The sequence below is a fragment of the Trachurus trachurus genome (genome assembly GCF_905171665.1).
Source record: "Trachurus trachurus genome assembly, chromosome: 22".
NCBI lineage: Eukaryota > Metazoa > Chordata > Actinopteri > Carangiformes > Carangidae > Trachurus > Trachurus trachurus.
The window spans coordinates 21,253,001-21,270,598 of NC_139907.1; the positions used below are offsets into that span (position 1 = coordinate 21,253,001).

General features: G+C 40.6%; 1 protein-coding gene across 3 annotated transcripts in view; it reads right to left on the bottom strand.

Annotated features, from left to right (window-relative positions):
- Positions 1-17,598, bottom strand: part of ralgapa2 (Ral GTPase activating protein catalytic subunit alpha 2) — a 90,881-nt gene that overhangs the window by 59,181 nt on the left and 14,102 nt on the right. For all 3 annotated transcript variants that reach the window (XM_083998606.1, XM_083998605.1, XM_083998607.1), the window contains exons 2-13: positions 15,588-15,698; positions 15,175-15,224; positions 7,349-7,406; positions 5,646-5,689; positions 4,693-4,873; positions 4,110-4,225; positions 3,435-3,573; positions 2,650-2,858; positions 1,240-1,485; positions 883-1,062; positions 363-494; positions 105-253 (exon numbers count right to left, since the gene is read on the bottom strand). In XM_083998606.1, coding sequence (XP_083854732.1) covers positions 105-253; positions 363-494; positions 883-1,062; positions 1,240-1,485; positions 2,650-2,858; positions 3,435-3,573; positions 4,110-4,225; positions 4,693-4,873; positions 5,646-5,689; positions 7,349-7,406; positions 15,175-15,224; positions 15,588-15,698 — 1,615 coding nt within the window. The remainder of the gene's footprint in view (positions 1-104; positions 254-362; positions 495-882; positions 1,063-1,239; positions 1,486-2,649; positions 2,859-3,434; positions 3,574-4,109; positions 4,226-4,692; positions 4,874-5,645; positions 5,690-7,348; positions 7,407-15,174; positions 15,225-15,587; positions 15,699-17,598) is intronic.

The following is a 17,598-nucleotide window of genomic DNA, read 5'->3' on the forward strand; positions in this document are numbered from 1 at the left end:
AACACACACAGCAAAATAAAACCAAATTACATTTGAGTGTCATGAAGATATATCTCTCATTAAAGAAAGTGTTTCAAAAAATCTTAATTGAATATTTCACTGACCATGTTTGTGTGTTCATCGTGTGCTCCATAATCATGTGCCGGTAGATGCTAAGAACGCCCTTGCACACCTCAACCTGGTTTTCCAGAAGTTTAGGGACGTCCTGACAAGGCTCCAACAGGAACACATTGGATGAGTTGGTCAGGAACACCTACACACATACGTACATGAAGGTACAGTGAGCTGACAATAAAACACAAACACAAAGTAAGACAGCACTAATATCTGCGCACACAGCTACATGAAAATAGCTAGCTGACCTGTAATGTGGGCTGAATGCCGGCCTTGATGTCCATGTTTTGCTCCTCAGTGAGAAAGCCTCGATTGATGGCGCTGCTGAACGAGTAGGTCCTGCCCCAGCTTGACGACCGTCTGTGACCGTGACTCTCCGTCTTGTTGAAGTCATGAAAGACCGGTCATTAGTTCAGTAGATATAAGCTGAGATATTATGACAGTTACCAGTATAGAATACAGAGAAGATCCACTGTGTATGTGTTTCTCTTTGTCTTTATTATGACATTACGTTACTAAAATTTAGTTGTTGGATGTACAGTGATATCAGCAGATGATCATTCAAAGGTTCTTCATGCAACTGAAAGGACTCTGCCAGAGAGTCAGCAGATAAGTCCCAAAGCTTCTGCTTATTGTCTGTATTCTGAATATAAAGCCAACAGATCATTTGCAGATTTGTCTTTTACAATATCCATTCCTGCTTTTGTTGTATAACTGCTGATCAGTCCATAAAAAAATAAATGAATGTCTATTTACTGGTTTTGTTACCTGTACATGAATGTTGTTAGTCTCTGTGCTGAGTGCCTGTTCAGTGCTGTCCACTTCATCTCCTGGGGTCGTTGGGTCTGGCTCTGTCATGAAGCTGGGCTTCTCCTGTAGTATCCACTTCCTGTACACTTTGATCACCTTCCTGGTCGCCGATGCCTCACAGGACGGCAGCAGGAAAGCCTGAGAAGATAAACATGGAACACAGAGAATGTGTTCAGAAGCAGTCCAGCAGATGGCAGCATAGCACAATGTTATCAGAATTGAAATCCAGTCTGTGTTATGGTCATGCAACAGCTACAGTGACATTAATTCTGATAACATTAAATAAAGAATCATAGTATAATGGCCACATTGTACCTGGTGGAAGACCTCGTTGACAAAATTCACATTGTCCCTGGTGGACAGCAGGATGGCATGCACCATGTCATAGACATAGCGATGCTCCTCCTCAATGCTACACAAACTGGAATCACTGGGCCGTCGATCTGACAGCGTGCTGCTGTTGGAGTGGCTCTTCTCAGGCTCCCCCGTTGGTCCGTTTGTATCCCCATCTGATGTCTTATCCTTCTCCTTCTCCTGGCTGCTACTGCCTGCAGTGACAGTCTGGCCACCACAGAGAGAGACAGTGATTAGAGTCCTTTAGTATATTATTAGGCTGCCTACTCATAGTTAAATAATTGGTCACAAGAGCCTCACTGACTTGAAATTCTGCAATTGATTAGTTCTTTGTTATTGTCATTTTTTTAAATGAAAAATTAGATTCTGCATCAATAATAGTGTAATCATAATATTAACCATTTTGAATATATTTCCCTTGTCTTTTCTCCTGACTCCTGTCAGTTCATTTACTGTTATGTTAAACCAGAATGCTCCAAAATAGGAAAAGTACAGTATTATACGTACACTCAGTTACCACAAAACTAGTTACAACTAGCTAAAGTAATTCAATCTACTCCACCTGTCCCTACATTACATTATATGCTTGTGAAAATTTAAATATGTATCTGTCGTTCTTTTAAACAAACTGCATTAAATTGATAGGTACTTCTGATATTTAGCCTAGCCTCATTGACATAACTGAAGCGATCAAAATAAAATACATGGGAATGAACACGTTTGCACCAGGTGTCTTTGTACAGATACAAGTCTTCAGGTGTTCTGCAGTAACAACACAGTAATAAACAGTGTTGGGCATGTTACGTTGAAAAAGTAATTAGTTATAGTTACTAGTTACTTTTCCAAAAAAGTAACTGAATTACTACATGATGAAATTAATTTATTACAAGGAAGTAACTATTGCATTACTAAACCCCGTTTATCTAACTACTGCACTAACCAACGCACTCAGTATTCCTCCACACAGGCAGGCTCCGCGACGAGCTGTATCACTCCGCCTGTTCCACTGATTTAACCCTGATAGGCGGCGTGATACAGCGCGTCGCGAAGCCTGCCTGCGTGGAGGAATACTGAGTGCATTGGTTAGCTCTAGATAAGCAGCTTTTTCCGACCATTTAGTAAACTGAAAAAAATGTGTATGTAACGCTCTACATTAAAACGAGTGTATTATTTTCGGATGGGACTTCTTGAGTCAAGTAACGGCGTAATGGCACATTTTACTGTCATAATGACGTTGTAACGGGGGAAACAGTAACTTTTTTGATTGCTCGTTACTGAAAAAGTAGTGCCGTTAGTAACGCCGTTATTCCCATCGCTGGTGATAAAACACTAGCATGAGAAATCAACAGAGGGGTATTGTCACACACTTACCTGGATGAGTTTGGGAATGACCTCGGTGCCATTCTTGGCGCTCTGCGCCACGGCAGCACTGCTGACATACTTCTTCTCCAGGAAGAAGGTGACCAGCCAGGTGATGAAGGCCACACGGGGCGCCAGGTACTGGTCCCTGGTGCAGAACATGCTCTCATTGTTCCGTGTCACCCGTACATACAAAGGTTTCGGCCTGTGGTGGGGGAGGTCTGTGGGGAGTGAATGAAGAACAGATGATAGACAGAGGGAGAGTAGAGCGAGAGAGATCACCTATCAGCTCCACATGTCTGGCTGTGAGGGCATTTTAAGTTTTCTGAACTGAATCAAACTGTTCAGCCAACCATAGAGCCTTGGGAACTTAACATTATATGACTTCATTTTCTATTTCTACCTGTTCACTTGTAATACATTTCACTTAAATAGCTGTAGCATTCCTATTATGTTAGTGTACACAGACATACACACATACTACAACTACAATATTACTGTTACTATTGCCATCTTCGGTTTCCATGTGCTACAGTTAATTTTTTCCTATTGCCAGTTCCACTAATTTTAAATGAACATGTCACTTGTGCTATTGTTGACTGTATCCCATATGGAGAATTAAGTCTGCCAGTTTACTGCATAGACGCTTTAGCCCCCACAAAGCCATAACATAAGCAGACATTACTGTTAAACTGAGATTGTAGAAAATTGTAGAAGTACAGCAAAATACAATAAAGCGTGTTAACTTTGCAGTAATAGACACACTTTGGAAAGCTTCTGCACAAATGTCATCTTACCTAATAAAGGCTTGTAGAGGTTTGTGAGCTTGGTGAAGGATGGAAATAAATGTGGAAGGTAGTACTTCTTGAAGAGGCTGAAGAGAAACCTGAAGCCTGTGTTCTGGTTCTCTTTGTTCTTCCATTCTAAACTGGAAGCCTGGCAGACAGACAGCATAAAGACGGACAAGGTCAGGCTACAGGGAGAGGAGATGGTTCCAGCATCACTCAGACAGTGACAGTGTATTGTTTCCAACACAACAGTTTGAAGGTTCCTTCTTAAGAAACAGTATTCAGAGGGAAAATGCTTTGGGCTATACACACATAAGATTGACAGATTCCAACTTTTCACCCTTACCAACAGATACTGTATTTATTTTCTTATTTTACTGTTGCACACGACAGGGATCATAAAACTTGGTCACAGATCAACACCATGACAACATAGATACTGCATACACATGGTAAGTGCTGTTATATCCTTCACTTTTTGGGAGACCCTTTAGGTTGCTATGAAACCTAGAACTAGTACGGATTAAAACATCTCCATGTCACTACATTATAATGTATGCCACTGTGACCATCCCATGCTAAGAAGGGATTCAGTCCAGATTTGAGATGCATTTATGATAACTGCATTGCAGCTGCTGGTAGCAAACAGTTGTTCAGTCTTTTCCCAGGATAGTTGGTTATTACCTGTATGACCATGTACTTGAGCAGGGTTTCCAGGATGAAACAGGTCTGGTCATCTGCAACCTTTTCTCCCACCACAGCAGGAACGAGCGGGGTAATCTCCTCGGGCACCACTTTTGCTGCTCAGATTGACAGAAAAAAAAAAAACAATTACAGAAAAACAGTAAAGCTGTATGTGTGTCAAGACTTTAATCTCTCACCACACTCTATTATTTCTATTAATGTTTTCGTTACTATTATTATTACTATAATTACTATTATGATTATTATTATTATCTTTGTTAGTAGTCGTAGTACCACCATAGCACTGCCTGACCCTGAATCATCACAGCATGGTATTGTCTTTAAATTCCATTCCATGTGTTAGTCACACCTTTAACTCTGTATTGTCTTTAAAAAAATGTGTTTTGTTTTGTTTATCTTTTTGTCATCAACACACATGTCTTGTATTGTTTGTCTCTACACAATAAAAAAAAGTCTTAAATGACCTCGGTGATCACACTCATGTCATCAGGCTACACAAATGTTACAGAAATGTTGTCATCATAAATGTGCACATGTGGAAGCATGCGCATCCCTATCTCACCATCAGGGGGGGTGGAAAAGGGGTTGTAAATGATGGTGTCTAGGGTGCAGGGCCCTCTGGTGGAGGGCACAGCAGGGAATCCTGGCACCAGACAGGCGAAGATGAGGAACTGCTCCTCAGCACAGTTGTCCCTCAGGGCCTGCAGCCACAGCAGGAAGAGACGGATCCCCTCACAGCGGATCTAGACCAGAGGACGTTGGGACATATTAATGGATACACAAAGTAAATTTGGTAACACTTTATTTGATGCCTATCTCTATAAAGCAATAACCATACTATAATGAGTTATAATGCAGTTATAGCACTGTATAACTATAGTTATAAACACTCATAAGTGATCATAGTACTTTATAACAATAATCATAACACACTATAAAGCATTTCATCATGACTACTAAGGTCAGGTATTATAATACGTTGTAATTGTTAACTCACTGACAATGCCTACATCGATAATGCATTATAAATATAGTTATAATGTGTTATAATTGTCTTATATATACGTATAACTATCATTATAAACACTCATAAATTATCATAAGGCTTAATAACAATAAGCATTATAGAGCATTTTATAGTGGATTATGGATTAAGGTTGAGTACTATAATAGAGTTATAATGCTATATAGTTATATAGTGCTATAACTGCATTATAACTCATTATAAGTATGGTTATAATGCTTTATGGAGATAGGCGTCAAACAAAGTGTTACCGTACATTTGAACAAACATGTGACACACTGCAACTTAATGTAGTTAAAATATGAACACGTGTTTTAAGCAAGTAAGTAAACTTGTCAAAACTAGCATTTCATAAGGTTGTATGTAGACTGTGACTGAATAAACTGACTATACCTCAACGCCTCAACTGGTGTTAGTGCTATAACTATAGCACTATAGTGCATCATATGGTTGGCAAAAAATAATTTCTCATAATTTATGACAAACAGTACCTTAAATGAATTTCCAGTGTGTAGAAGTTTTTTCAGAATAGAACCTGGAAGAGAGAAACAAAATTGTCAAAGACTTTTGCAATACAATTATTCAAAAGAGGTCCCCTCCATGACAAGCAGAGCCACAACAGACAGCACAAAAGTGAAAGGAGGAACCTGCTTGTCATCTCTACTGACGCAAATTGACCTTGATGGGTGGTCCCGACAAACTAACGTGGAGAGTGGCAAGGCTTCGCATTTTCCTGATGAAAATTAACATCAGTTGGCAGCGACATGCATTTATGAAGGCAATCTGGTTCTGCTGTAATCAAATGAGACATTGCTCTGATTGCTAAATACCTTGGGCGGATGAGGTCTGTGTATGTGTGTATGTGTGTGATTGTGTGTGAGGACGGAGACTTGACAGCCTGCAGACAAAAGTGTGATTATGAGGACACTGTAGGCTTGAACAAATGTTGGCTGGTTCTAGGAGCGTTGTTAAGTACAGGGTCGAGTCTTAAACATATACATTTAAATGTTTTATTAGAGCAAAAGAAAAGCTAGTCCAGAGGTGTGTTTAAGTTTTTATCAAGAAGGGCTTTCAGTCATTTGACTAAGACGTATTAAGGTGGTAACCCTGAAGACCTGGCTGAGTTTTTTTTTCTAAAGGCTTAGGTGGTTGCATGTGAGTTTATGTGTGTTTTTTCTGGTGTTTTTATTATTCTCCTCTAAATGGGTTAAATCAATAACATTTCTGTGTGCCTCACATAAAAGGCATAAAGGCATCTTTTCATAGGTATTGGGCTGAGGACAGAAGTAAGCAGATAAAGGATGTTAAAAGGTATGAGGATTTTTCTTCAGCGTTCAATGGCCTATGTCAAATGTCTTGGACCTTGCAATCCTCAGCTAAAAGGACAAAAACACTAAAAGTTATAAATGCCATTCCTGACCTACTCTATCCACCATGAGGAATTTACCACAGGGAACTGAGATGCTCTGATTTAAAAAAATATATATATATGTGAAAGAAAAAGTTATCTAAGGAATTCAATTAAAACACAGGTATGCCAAGAAGCCACCCAGCCACCACCACAGATTCTTCAGAGAGAAGTACAAAGTGACAGCATAGCATCTTGACCGGTGACACACGAACTGATGAGCGATGGAAAAGGAAAAAAGAAAATGGGACTTTCAAAAAGGCCAAGAGGAAGCTTCAAACCTGTGATGATTTGTTGTCCAATGAGGGACAAAAAAAGTGAAATTGTCTGGGGCATCCACCCTCAGATGAGTCTCGATATTTGGAATTACAAGCCTGGGGGGGGAGGGTCGATCTACGCCTGATCTGGACCTGCACTGTTTAGCTGCCAGCCGCTGACAAACAGCAGTTATAATTGAGGTTATCGCTTCTTGCAAGGTTTCCCTTTTTTGTGTGGGACTGAAATCATGCTGGCATAATTCAATTACTTATTTGCATTTCAAATGAAGTGCTCATTTGCATTTCCCATTTACGTCCCCTTCTAAGACTAATTATTTTCTCTTCATTATGGAGGGCTGAGGCATGGTGGTGGTGACATTTTTTTTTTTTGTTGTCACCACCACCATGTGTATCTTAGAGGTTACAGAAACATCAAGACATACATACACAGCCCATGTCAGCTGCAACAAGCAGACATGGTAGTGCCAGGCATTTCATGGTGTGTGTAGAAAAAGTTAGCAATACATACCTATACTGTGAAACTGCCATCGGTTGTAGATTTTCTCAGGCAGAAGTTGTAGAATTTTCTGATGAAAAACACAAAACAGGATGATTAGATTGAGTGTGCAATTGGTTATTGATAATAAGGCGTTGCTACATTTATGGTAATAATGATATTCTAAGTGCTGCATCAGGTTACATACATGAAACCCTTCTCTGCAACAATGTGGCTTGACATTGCTTTTCTTTTGAAGCTTAAACTATTATTCTTACTTTACAAGAAAAATCAAATTGGCATCAATTTTGACAACTGATTGGCAAAGAAAGGCAGTCATTCAATGTCCCAGCTTCCAAAATATGAATACTTTTTGTTTTTTTCAGTCTTCTATGATTTTAAAGCAAATGTGTTTTGAAGAGCTGGTCACACAAAACACACAGAAAACATGGTGAAGGTGTCACCTTAGGCTTCAGGAGCTGGTGATGGTGATATCTTACACTTTTTCTGACATTTTTTTGGAAAGATTAATCACATCAAGAATCTATAGTTAGAACCATGTTTTCTTTATTTGGCTCTAGTAAAAAAAAAAAGGCAAAGGAAACAACAACAACGGACTTTGCCTTGGTAAGCAGCGCTGTCTGACCACAGCAGTGTACACTTAAGGAATGCACCATCCTGGCCCTTTCCCTCCACTTGGCCTCACATGTCTGCAGATCTCTGTGACACAGGGCAGCACTAAGAAATGTCATCACCTCGCCAACAACCGCTTTACAAATCAATTAGAGTGCCCTAACCTTTCAGCAGCCTATCATTATTCCTGAATGCAGCGGCAGGTTAACTGGGTCCCTCCGGAGAGATGGGAAAAAAAAAAAAAGGCTGGGGGGACGGCAGATGTGTGCAGGCATGGCTATTTAACAGTCAGTGTGCTGTGAGCCATTGATGCCCCGATGGTTCACTTCTCATCAAATCCTAATCATTGACCCAATAAGACTTTGTGATTACAATGCAGAGGTCAAGTCCATCCTTTACCGTGTTAGTACAGTATGCAGCTCTGACCCACTTAACCAGACAACCAACTCTAGTCGGCGCGATAAAAAGCTCATCTGCCCCGGAGAGTGAGAAGCACACCAAAGCAAAGGATACAGAGCATGAGAAAAATGTACATGACAGAACTACAAAGATTAAGCCCTCTCCAGTCACCGATTCAAAGTGCTACAGCGAGCGAGGGGGAAAAAGAAACACAAAAAGAAAGATGACAGTGAGAGAAAGCTATAGAGCATCGGAATAAAACTGCCAAGAGACGGCTTTTATAACCTCAAGGATTTTTTGCTTTGTTGATATAACAATTAGGCTGATGAAGATTAACAGATTTCATGAATGAAACAGAAGCTTAATGACCGAGTTTACACAGATTAGGTAGGTCATGTGAAGAAAATGAAAGATTCTTTCTATACATTTTCATTTGTTTGGTCTTTTGTTTTAAAGACATTAACCACACTGTGTTGGAAAGTCTTTATCTTCCCACCATAAATACGACCCTGGAAGATGGTATAAGGAGACATTTTGTTTTCCACTGCTATGCCGCATCACGCTGAGCGCTGTGGACGTCCAGACATCATCTCATGTTTTGAGTGTATCAGTTTGTCAACAACAGCCTTCCTTACTTGTCATCGTCTATCTTTAACTTTCCCTTCTTGTCCTCTGAAACTAAATCCCTGTCATTATCCGTGACACTGGAGATACTGAAAGACATATATCACTTTAAGCGGGAGTGCTGGATGACTATCTGTGCTGCTCAACTTCTCCCTGATCCACAGATGTGATGATATGCGTGTACAGGCGTGTGGCTGCACCTTGCTATTGATCCCACAAGGGATTATTACATCTCCGTAAGGCTCTGCACTGGCCTCCTCCACTCTGTCTCCTTGGTGCAGCAGACACATTATGCTAGGCAGTAACACAGCAGGGTAGCCTGCTTAAGCCTCTCCCTCTGTATGTGTGTGTGTGTGTGTGCACAGACACAATAACACCATCTTTCTCTCTCCTTACAGAGCACCAGGAAGGGAGAGTGGGAATGAGATGGAGAAGCTAGCTCAGAAAGACTCCCCGCAGAGCTGGAATGGCGGCCGCAACAATGAGGAATTTACTGGGTGATATGCGGCGAATGCAGAGTCTGCCGGACTAGAGGTTGGTGGAGTTACTCTAATCTGCAGCCATACTCCAGCATAAAGATGGGGGCATTACTGTGGTACAACAGCAGCCTTAACACATTTACATGATCCGCACTTAGGTTTCCAGCCGCAGGGCCTGAACATGACACAGAATACACTTCTCCCAGAGGTGGTCCACAAGGGCTTTTAGATGGCAGCAGCAGACACTCAGCACTCTCAGAAGAAACAGTCATTTACATGTTGTATAGGTTTTTTTGATGATATGATTATACCATCTGAGGAAATTGCCTGAGAGACAATGGCGATGGAGACACAAAGCAATAACACACTAACGCAGTGTACATGCCATAATGTATATCAATAATAATGAACAGTTTTAATTAGAAAAGAAAAGAAAAGAAAAGAAAAGAAAAGAAAGCTGTGGACTGAAGATAGTTGTAAACAGTAAAGTAAAACATGAAGTAACTGCTGGTAAGTATCATCTTTCCTTTACAATGGTGCATATTTCACCCCACATAGAAAAAGACTCCCTGAAGCAACAATCACTTGTAGGCCTCATGCACTGTGGGGAAAGACATCAGTTACACACACACCCACTTTGTCTGGAAGGCATTTTCAAGTAGGGTAGACCAAACCAGACTGCTTATTTACATGCTAACCAAATTTCTTATTTTACTCTCATTATCTGTGGATAAAGGCCTTGGTAAATGCCGGCCGCATAAAGGATATGTCACACACAGTAACACCACATTATAATACAAAGCCTTAAGCATTTTTTCCATATGGAGTTTTATTTTGGAATTACTTAAACAAAACACTTGCAACTATGAGCACCAATTGCCAGAGATTTTTTTCATGTTCATTCTCCTCTGTGGCCTGTGGGGGGCAGCAGCAGAGTGCAATCAAACTCCTTCCCAGGCTTCTCAATGTTAGCTCAGACATCAGGCTCTGCTTCCCCTTTGCCCTTTGAGAAAAGGCAAGCTGCAGGGGGCTTCTCCCAGGACTGAGTTATTTTCAAGTTTATGCATCTGTAAAATGTTCATAAATCACTGCTCTGGCTTGCAACAAAAATAGTTATCAGTAATATACAGCAGCACTCCAGCAGTTCAGGTTTAAAGGCTAAAGACCAGGTTCAAACGAAGCCTGAGGCATTAAGATTCATTTACTCAGCCTGTTCCATGCATAAACCCATGCTACACTTGGTAAATTTGCATTTATGCATTAACCAATAATCCCCTGCTGGTGAACTGTCAGTCATAACTAAGACTAAAGAGGAATGAGGGAGAGAAAGAAATCACTTAGCTAAATGGCCCTGGGTTAATTTCTCAGAGACATGTTAGCCAACATGTAGAGGAGAGTTTCAGCTGATGTGCATCAAGAGGAATGAATATGATGCCATTACGCCAGGCACCGGCTGACAGGACTGTTGATGGCCGTTTATGATACAGAGTGACACTGTGTTGTTAATTACCTACTTTCTCATTCTGGACCATTTCCATACACATTGCTGAAATGGTGCATTTGTTCATGGCATTTTAATGAAAATCAATCATCTGTTTGCCATGAGCTGTGACATCTGGAATACGCATCATTCTTCCTTTTCCTGGTCTTTTTAAATGTTACATTTCTTAATTTACTAAATTGGCAAATGCAATTGTTTTCAATAATTTTTCATAAACAGTAAGGCCATTTTTTCCCCTGTATTTTGCTTCAGTTTTTTTCTCCAGTCTCCAGTGGTCAAGCTCTCTAGATCTCCTTTGATTTAAATAAATAAAAGTGACCATCTTGGGTAAATAATCAATAAATCAACCAAAAGCCATTACTCCTGAGGTGGGATAGATTATTATTCATCAAAAATAAGGTTAGACAGTTAAAAGGCACATGTAGCCATAAAAGACACCACAGTCAAGTCAAGTCTGAAATCTGGATTTTGGGGGTTGGGGGCGGGGGGGCTTGTTCAGAGAGAGGATGGCAAGGGAAATTCAGAATGCTGAGTCAGGTCCGGATGAGAGACGGCAGGACAGGTCATGGTGAGGTCACATCCTGGAGTGAAAGTGGATATAAACAGACTTCCCTCTGAGTTGCACTGGTCCCAGAGCTGTCCCTTAACCTGTCCCACAACCTCAGTGGCACCAGGATCAAACTGCTTTCAGCCAGTAAGAGGTCGTCAACTGTCAAACTGGAGTAAACACACTGGACAAACTGGAGACCCCTGAGGCCTCCAGGAGTATCCTTATCCTCAAGCTAAATCGAGTCATGTGACAGCAAAAAACAGTCGGCTCATCTTATCCTGTTTAATTCCTGGAACTACTCCGACCGTCACACACTTCCTGCATAATCAGTGTTGACTGACATCAGATTTTCTGTAGCTTTCTTCCTTTGTGCTTAAATTCACTCATCTTTGGGTGCCAAGTGGTGCCATGAAGATAATTAGAGAGAATGCATCCTGACTCCAATATAATAGTAGAAATGGCTGACAAAGGAAGACAAACATTATCCTGGTAAAAAGGATTATGTCTTACTCACCTATGGTAAGTAGTAGTATTATTATCAGAAAAATCAGAAAGTGAATCAATACTGTATGTCTATGTCAGCATTGTAAATCTGGACAAAGCCCTGTTTCACTGTTCCTCTTTACGAAACCACACAAACGGCGACCCTGACCTAAGAGACCCAGCTTCTAGCTTCTACTTCAGGACATAAAGAGTTTTGTGTTGGGCTTGGGCTTTAACTTTGTGGTCACTGTTTTGCTGGAAAGTAGATCAGATCAAATTGGAACAGATGTTTCTGCTCCGAGGATTTAACCCTTAACTTTCACAAACCTTCCTGATGATGCCAGTGTATTGTTTTTTTGGTTTCCCATTATTGCTGCTTATTGACGGCTTTATTGTGGTGGTGCCTAGGCAACAGCTGCTGTACATACAACATCTCTCACCTCAGCCATGAAACCTGTAGCTACTTTAGCCTTAACATAAACGTCAAGCTCACACTAACACTTAGATTTACAGAAGTACAATATGTTATTATAGTCTGTGTGGTTTCAAGCATCTTGCAAAGATCTTCCATTTGTTACATGGGGCTTGTTGCTGAATTGTGAAGCCTTCCTTTATGAGTTAGCTGTTGTCTGGTAATTGATCATACAAGTCCATATACAAGTGTATTTAACTTTAAGTTGCTTGTCACACCTCAATTACATACACGTCTGCATATTTTATCCAGCTTCTGAAACCAATCAAGACCAGTAAGGATGTAAGTGTCTTGTAGTAAAGAGGGTGAATGCTTAAGCAATGCGATGCTATTGCATTTGACTCAAGACTGAATTTCCTTTTATAATATGAATAGGTCAATACTTCATTAATGATACCGAGTAAAATTGTTGCCTCTGGTTTTACATGTTAAGAATGAACACCTAAGGCTACAGCAATTCAGCATTTTCAGCCATATTATTCCATTCTCACAGAGATCAGGTCTCTCATCTCTCAGTCCTGCTGCAGCATCACTAACTACCGTGGATGCCTCTGTGGCAGCAGACACAAAGGACTCCTGGAAAGGAATGGTGATGGCTGCTGGTGGCAGTGGGGGTGGGGTGCTCCAGCAGAGTTTAGGGGGAGGGACAAAAGATTACCCCCTCTAGATATCCATTACTCAAACAGGCTCGGCGTGGAGGATCATACTCCCCTACGGCTACCCACGGTAAAAAGGGGTCACATACCTCATCATGATGGTGAAGTAATCCGCACATAGCCAGCTCAAAACACACACACACACACACACACACTGCAGGCATGTACTGTACTGTATATAGTATGTTGGCCAGGTTTGAATGTAAGGAGGAACTCAGGTGATGGAGAGAGTAGGAGACTGTATTCCCATCTGCACAGAGAGATGAGGACAGAACTGTGGCTTTCCAGGGAAATCCTACCACAGAAGAAGAAGGGCTGCGATGTTGAGCTTTGTTCTTCTTAACCTGTCATACAGAATTAAGTGTATCGCACAGCAAAAGCTGCAACAAGGCTGTTGTTCCAGCACCGTGGCTACTCCATACACTGCTCAGAGGCTTGTCAGACAAAGGCTGATACAGCTTAGGTTCTGGTCCGCTGACTTCTGTGACTAAAAGCAAATGATACACGTTTACAAAACGCTTTATCCTGCCAGGAAAAGTTGGGTTTATGATAAAAACGCCTCAAATTTCTGTGCTTGCTGTGCAAAAGGGAAATGATTACAACGCAAAATTCACTAAGATTACATGCTACGCATTGGTAGTCCATGTTTGTGAGCACAAACGTATCAATTGATATTATATTCATGACCACATACGATCCAACAGGCCTAATCTATTATGGCATAAAAGAGAAAGTCCGCACAGTGTAGCAGAGCTCGGGATCAAAGCAACCCTGTATCTGTCCTGTACACACCACTCAAAGCAAGCTTATCTTCTCAGTGCATGGGTAAAAGCACACGTCGTCACAGGCAGGAGCTAAAAGGGGACAAATGAGGGTTAAGCTGCTTTCAATATTAGTTCTTTTTGAAAAGATGACTCCATAAATATGTAGCAGGCATGAATCCAGGCTTTAGTTACAGGTCAGATGACTGAATGTGGACAGGCAGGGAGGCTATCCTTGAGAGGGGAGGAAAATACTGGAAGCGAAATCTAGCGAGTTGGTTTTGCTTTTAACAGATGGGGAGCTCCAATCTTAATGACTTTTTTAAAATCTTGATTAGAGACTAATTTAGCTCCCAAGCAGCAGGCTGAGAAGGCCACAGAAACAAGTCTCAGTGATAAACTCTTAAATCCTACCAAAGAATGCCACTAACACAAAACAATCAAACAAACTGCACATAATAGATATTCTGACGTGTGCTACTGTGTACCATACTGCGCACCACACTGTGCACCATACAGGTTCATATTGTGACAATACAGTCAAGATTCATTAGATATTCATGACTGGCAAGTGGTAAATTAGGAATCCATAGCAAATGCCAGACTACAGCTGTGTCTGGCTTCATGTTACTGTAACAAACTCCTCAACTGGTCAGTGGGCCTAAATCCAAAGTTAAGAATCCTCCATTGTAGCTGGGATGACTGACTCTGTGTTGTATCTCACACTGTTCCCAGGTGATCAAAAAAAAAAAAAAAGGACAAGCCATACTGTACAAAGAGGGACAAACACACTGTCCCACTTTTTTTTTTTTTTTTTTTTTGATTTGCTGCCACCTTTACAGCCCTGCCCTGTGCAAATGTAACTGGAGAGGTGAATGTTTGTATTGGAAACTGGAGCTGCCTTTGGAGTCAGGTGGGAAAACAAGGTAGGGGACTTTAACCTGCATGTGCAACATTAGAGGGTTTAAAAAAAACACACACAGGGGGAGGGGCTATAAAACAGACTACATACTACAGACAAAGCCACAAGACATTACACCTCTCATCTGCAAAAACACACATTATTTGAAATCTCACCCAACCAGCACAAAAAAAAAGAAAAATTATTTGATGGTTCTTTCATTTGCATAACCTCTGCTTGATTTCCAGGCTATGTGAGGCAAAGTCAGGAAGTAACTAGGGTATGCAATATGCCGCCATGGAAACTGTGGTTCCCGCAGTAAACAGGTTGAGGCTGTGGCAGCTTTCAGAGGAAATCTGAGATGGAGACATCAGCACAGAAAAAAAGACCAATGACTTACTTCAAAAATAAAGAGGATAGAGTCCAGCTCCTCCCTTTGAGATTTGTTCCCTGAAACACAGAGAAAGTACTTAGATTGTTAAACACATAACCTGGAGCCACACTGCATTAGCTTCATCAATAATGTAGCAATAATATGGAGCACTCGGTCAGAGGAACTTATGTTACCATGAAAGCATACTCCCAGCGGGAACAAATCCTCTACTCATGACAGTGTTGTACTGGTTATACTGGGCCAGAAAGTGCTTTTCTATGGTTTCTTATGCTCATCTCCTTGTACACATGGGGCAGAAGTAGATATACCTTTGCCGTAACATACACCATAGAGAGCGTTAATGGTTGAACACAATCAAGGCTGGTGGTCAACTAATTAGTGTGCGGTTAAAAGAAAACAAAACAAAGGGTTGTACTCACCTTTTTGTTTTAAGTTGCTTTCCAGTGTAATGAAATTTTCATAGAAGATAAAATAAATCTGAGAACAGTTGCTCTCGAAGAAGGCCTTCAGTTCACTTTTGTCAATGATATCTGTGGGAAAAGAGGAAAACACCGTCAATGACACCATGAATGGATGAAAATGAAAGGTGGTTATGAAATGGAAATAGATTTTGTCAGGATTCCCGGTAATAATAATATTGTGATTCTTCAGTCATAGCAGCTGCATTAAAGGTAATAAAACAACACTATTATCCAAACCCTTTTACAGAACAATTGAATGACTATACTGCGAGTACTTTGGTCATAATGCCAATTTTGCAGATGATTTCCCTTCTCAGAATTTCAGAGGAATCTTTTCAACAATCTGCTGTTACTAGCAGCCACTGAAAATGACTGTAATGTTCGTCTGATGTGGGCAAATATCTGATTTTATCTGTGACATGTGACTCTTGTCATGTGTGACTTTGTCAGATTACAGAAAATGGAACATAATTGACACTGCATATCTTTTCTGAAACTGACTGCTTCTAGGTATCTTATGAGAGCATCTGTCTTTGTTTTTAAGAAACCACAGGTGCTATTTGCTGTCTCTTTATTCTACAAGTGACACTGTTAAAATTATTGTCACTGTTGCACAAATGACTTTCTACTTCTTCCCCATTTTGCCGACTACATCAGTTTTACATCCGAGGCAGTTTGCTTAACTTCCTGGCCATCTGCAACTTCACCCACCTGTAATCACAAGTGCAATGATGACAGGCTTTATGGTGGTGTGTTGAAAACAACTTTACCACCTGATCAGTTGTTTCACAACCCTTGTTGCGGTGCAAACATTTCTAAAACATCTCTCCTCTGCTGCTGATGCAATGTAGTATAAAGGCTTTGATTTGATGTGGAGAGAGACGCATGTTTTAAGACTTCTTGTACAAAGACTGACATCTTTGGAAACAAACTCACATCAATGTGCCAGTGAACTTATGTTCAACTCGTGTACTGAGGATATTCCTCTCTCTGCTGCTGACCTATACACTGCACCACAATATGTTGAATACAGGAGTGTGTCTCATTCCTTGGTTTGTATGCACATTTAGCAAAGGCCAAAGCATGACAGAAAGTGCAATTGCAAATCCCAGATAATCTGGTTTGGTCTTTTGGATATAAAGAGTCTCGATCAAGGTACATTGACAGCCACACAAGCAAACACATAATCCTCTATAGTTAATGAAGGAAATAATACGTACATGTGTACATTACAGAATCCCAAATTCATGTAATGAACCTATCATTTGTTGGACATACACAACTAGGGCTGCAACTAATGATTTTGATTATCAAATTAATCTGTCGATTAGTTGTTTGGTCAATAAAATATTATAAAATGTTGAAAAATGTCAGAGTTTCCCAAACCACAAGATGACGTCCTCAATCTTTTGTTTTGTCCACAAACCAAAGAGATACTCAGTATATCGTCATAATGGAACAAAGAAACCAGAAATATTCACATTTAAGAAGCTGAAATCAGAGAATTTTGACTTTTTTTCTTAAAAAACTACCCAAACCGATTATTCGATTATGAAAATAGTTGACGATTCATTTAATAATGAATTATTGTTCGATTAATCGATTAATTGTTGTGGCTCTATACACAAACATGGTGATGAGATACTGTAGGTCTGGACTGAGGAATCAAATGTAGGGCAGGAGGAGTCCTGGCACAATAACAGCAATTAAGGTTCACCTTCTGCTGCGATTCCCTCTACCACATGGCAAACTGGAAGACAGCCAGAGGTAGTACAGCTCATGCAGAGAGTTGGATTTTTGTAGTGTAGAGTCTGATGGGTTATCTTTACCCTTAGATTAAAGCGACAATATTGAGGATGCATGACGGGAAGATCAAGGTGAAGGTATGACTGATTCATAGTCTTAAGCTTTGACATAAGAACAAACAGCAAAGCATCATTTGTGGATCTGAGGAGGCCAGTGAACTCTT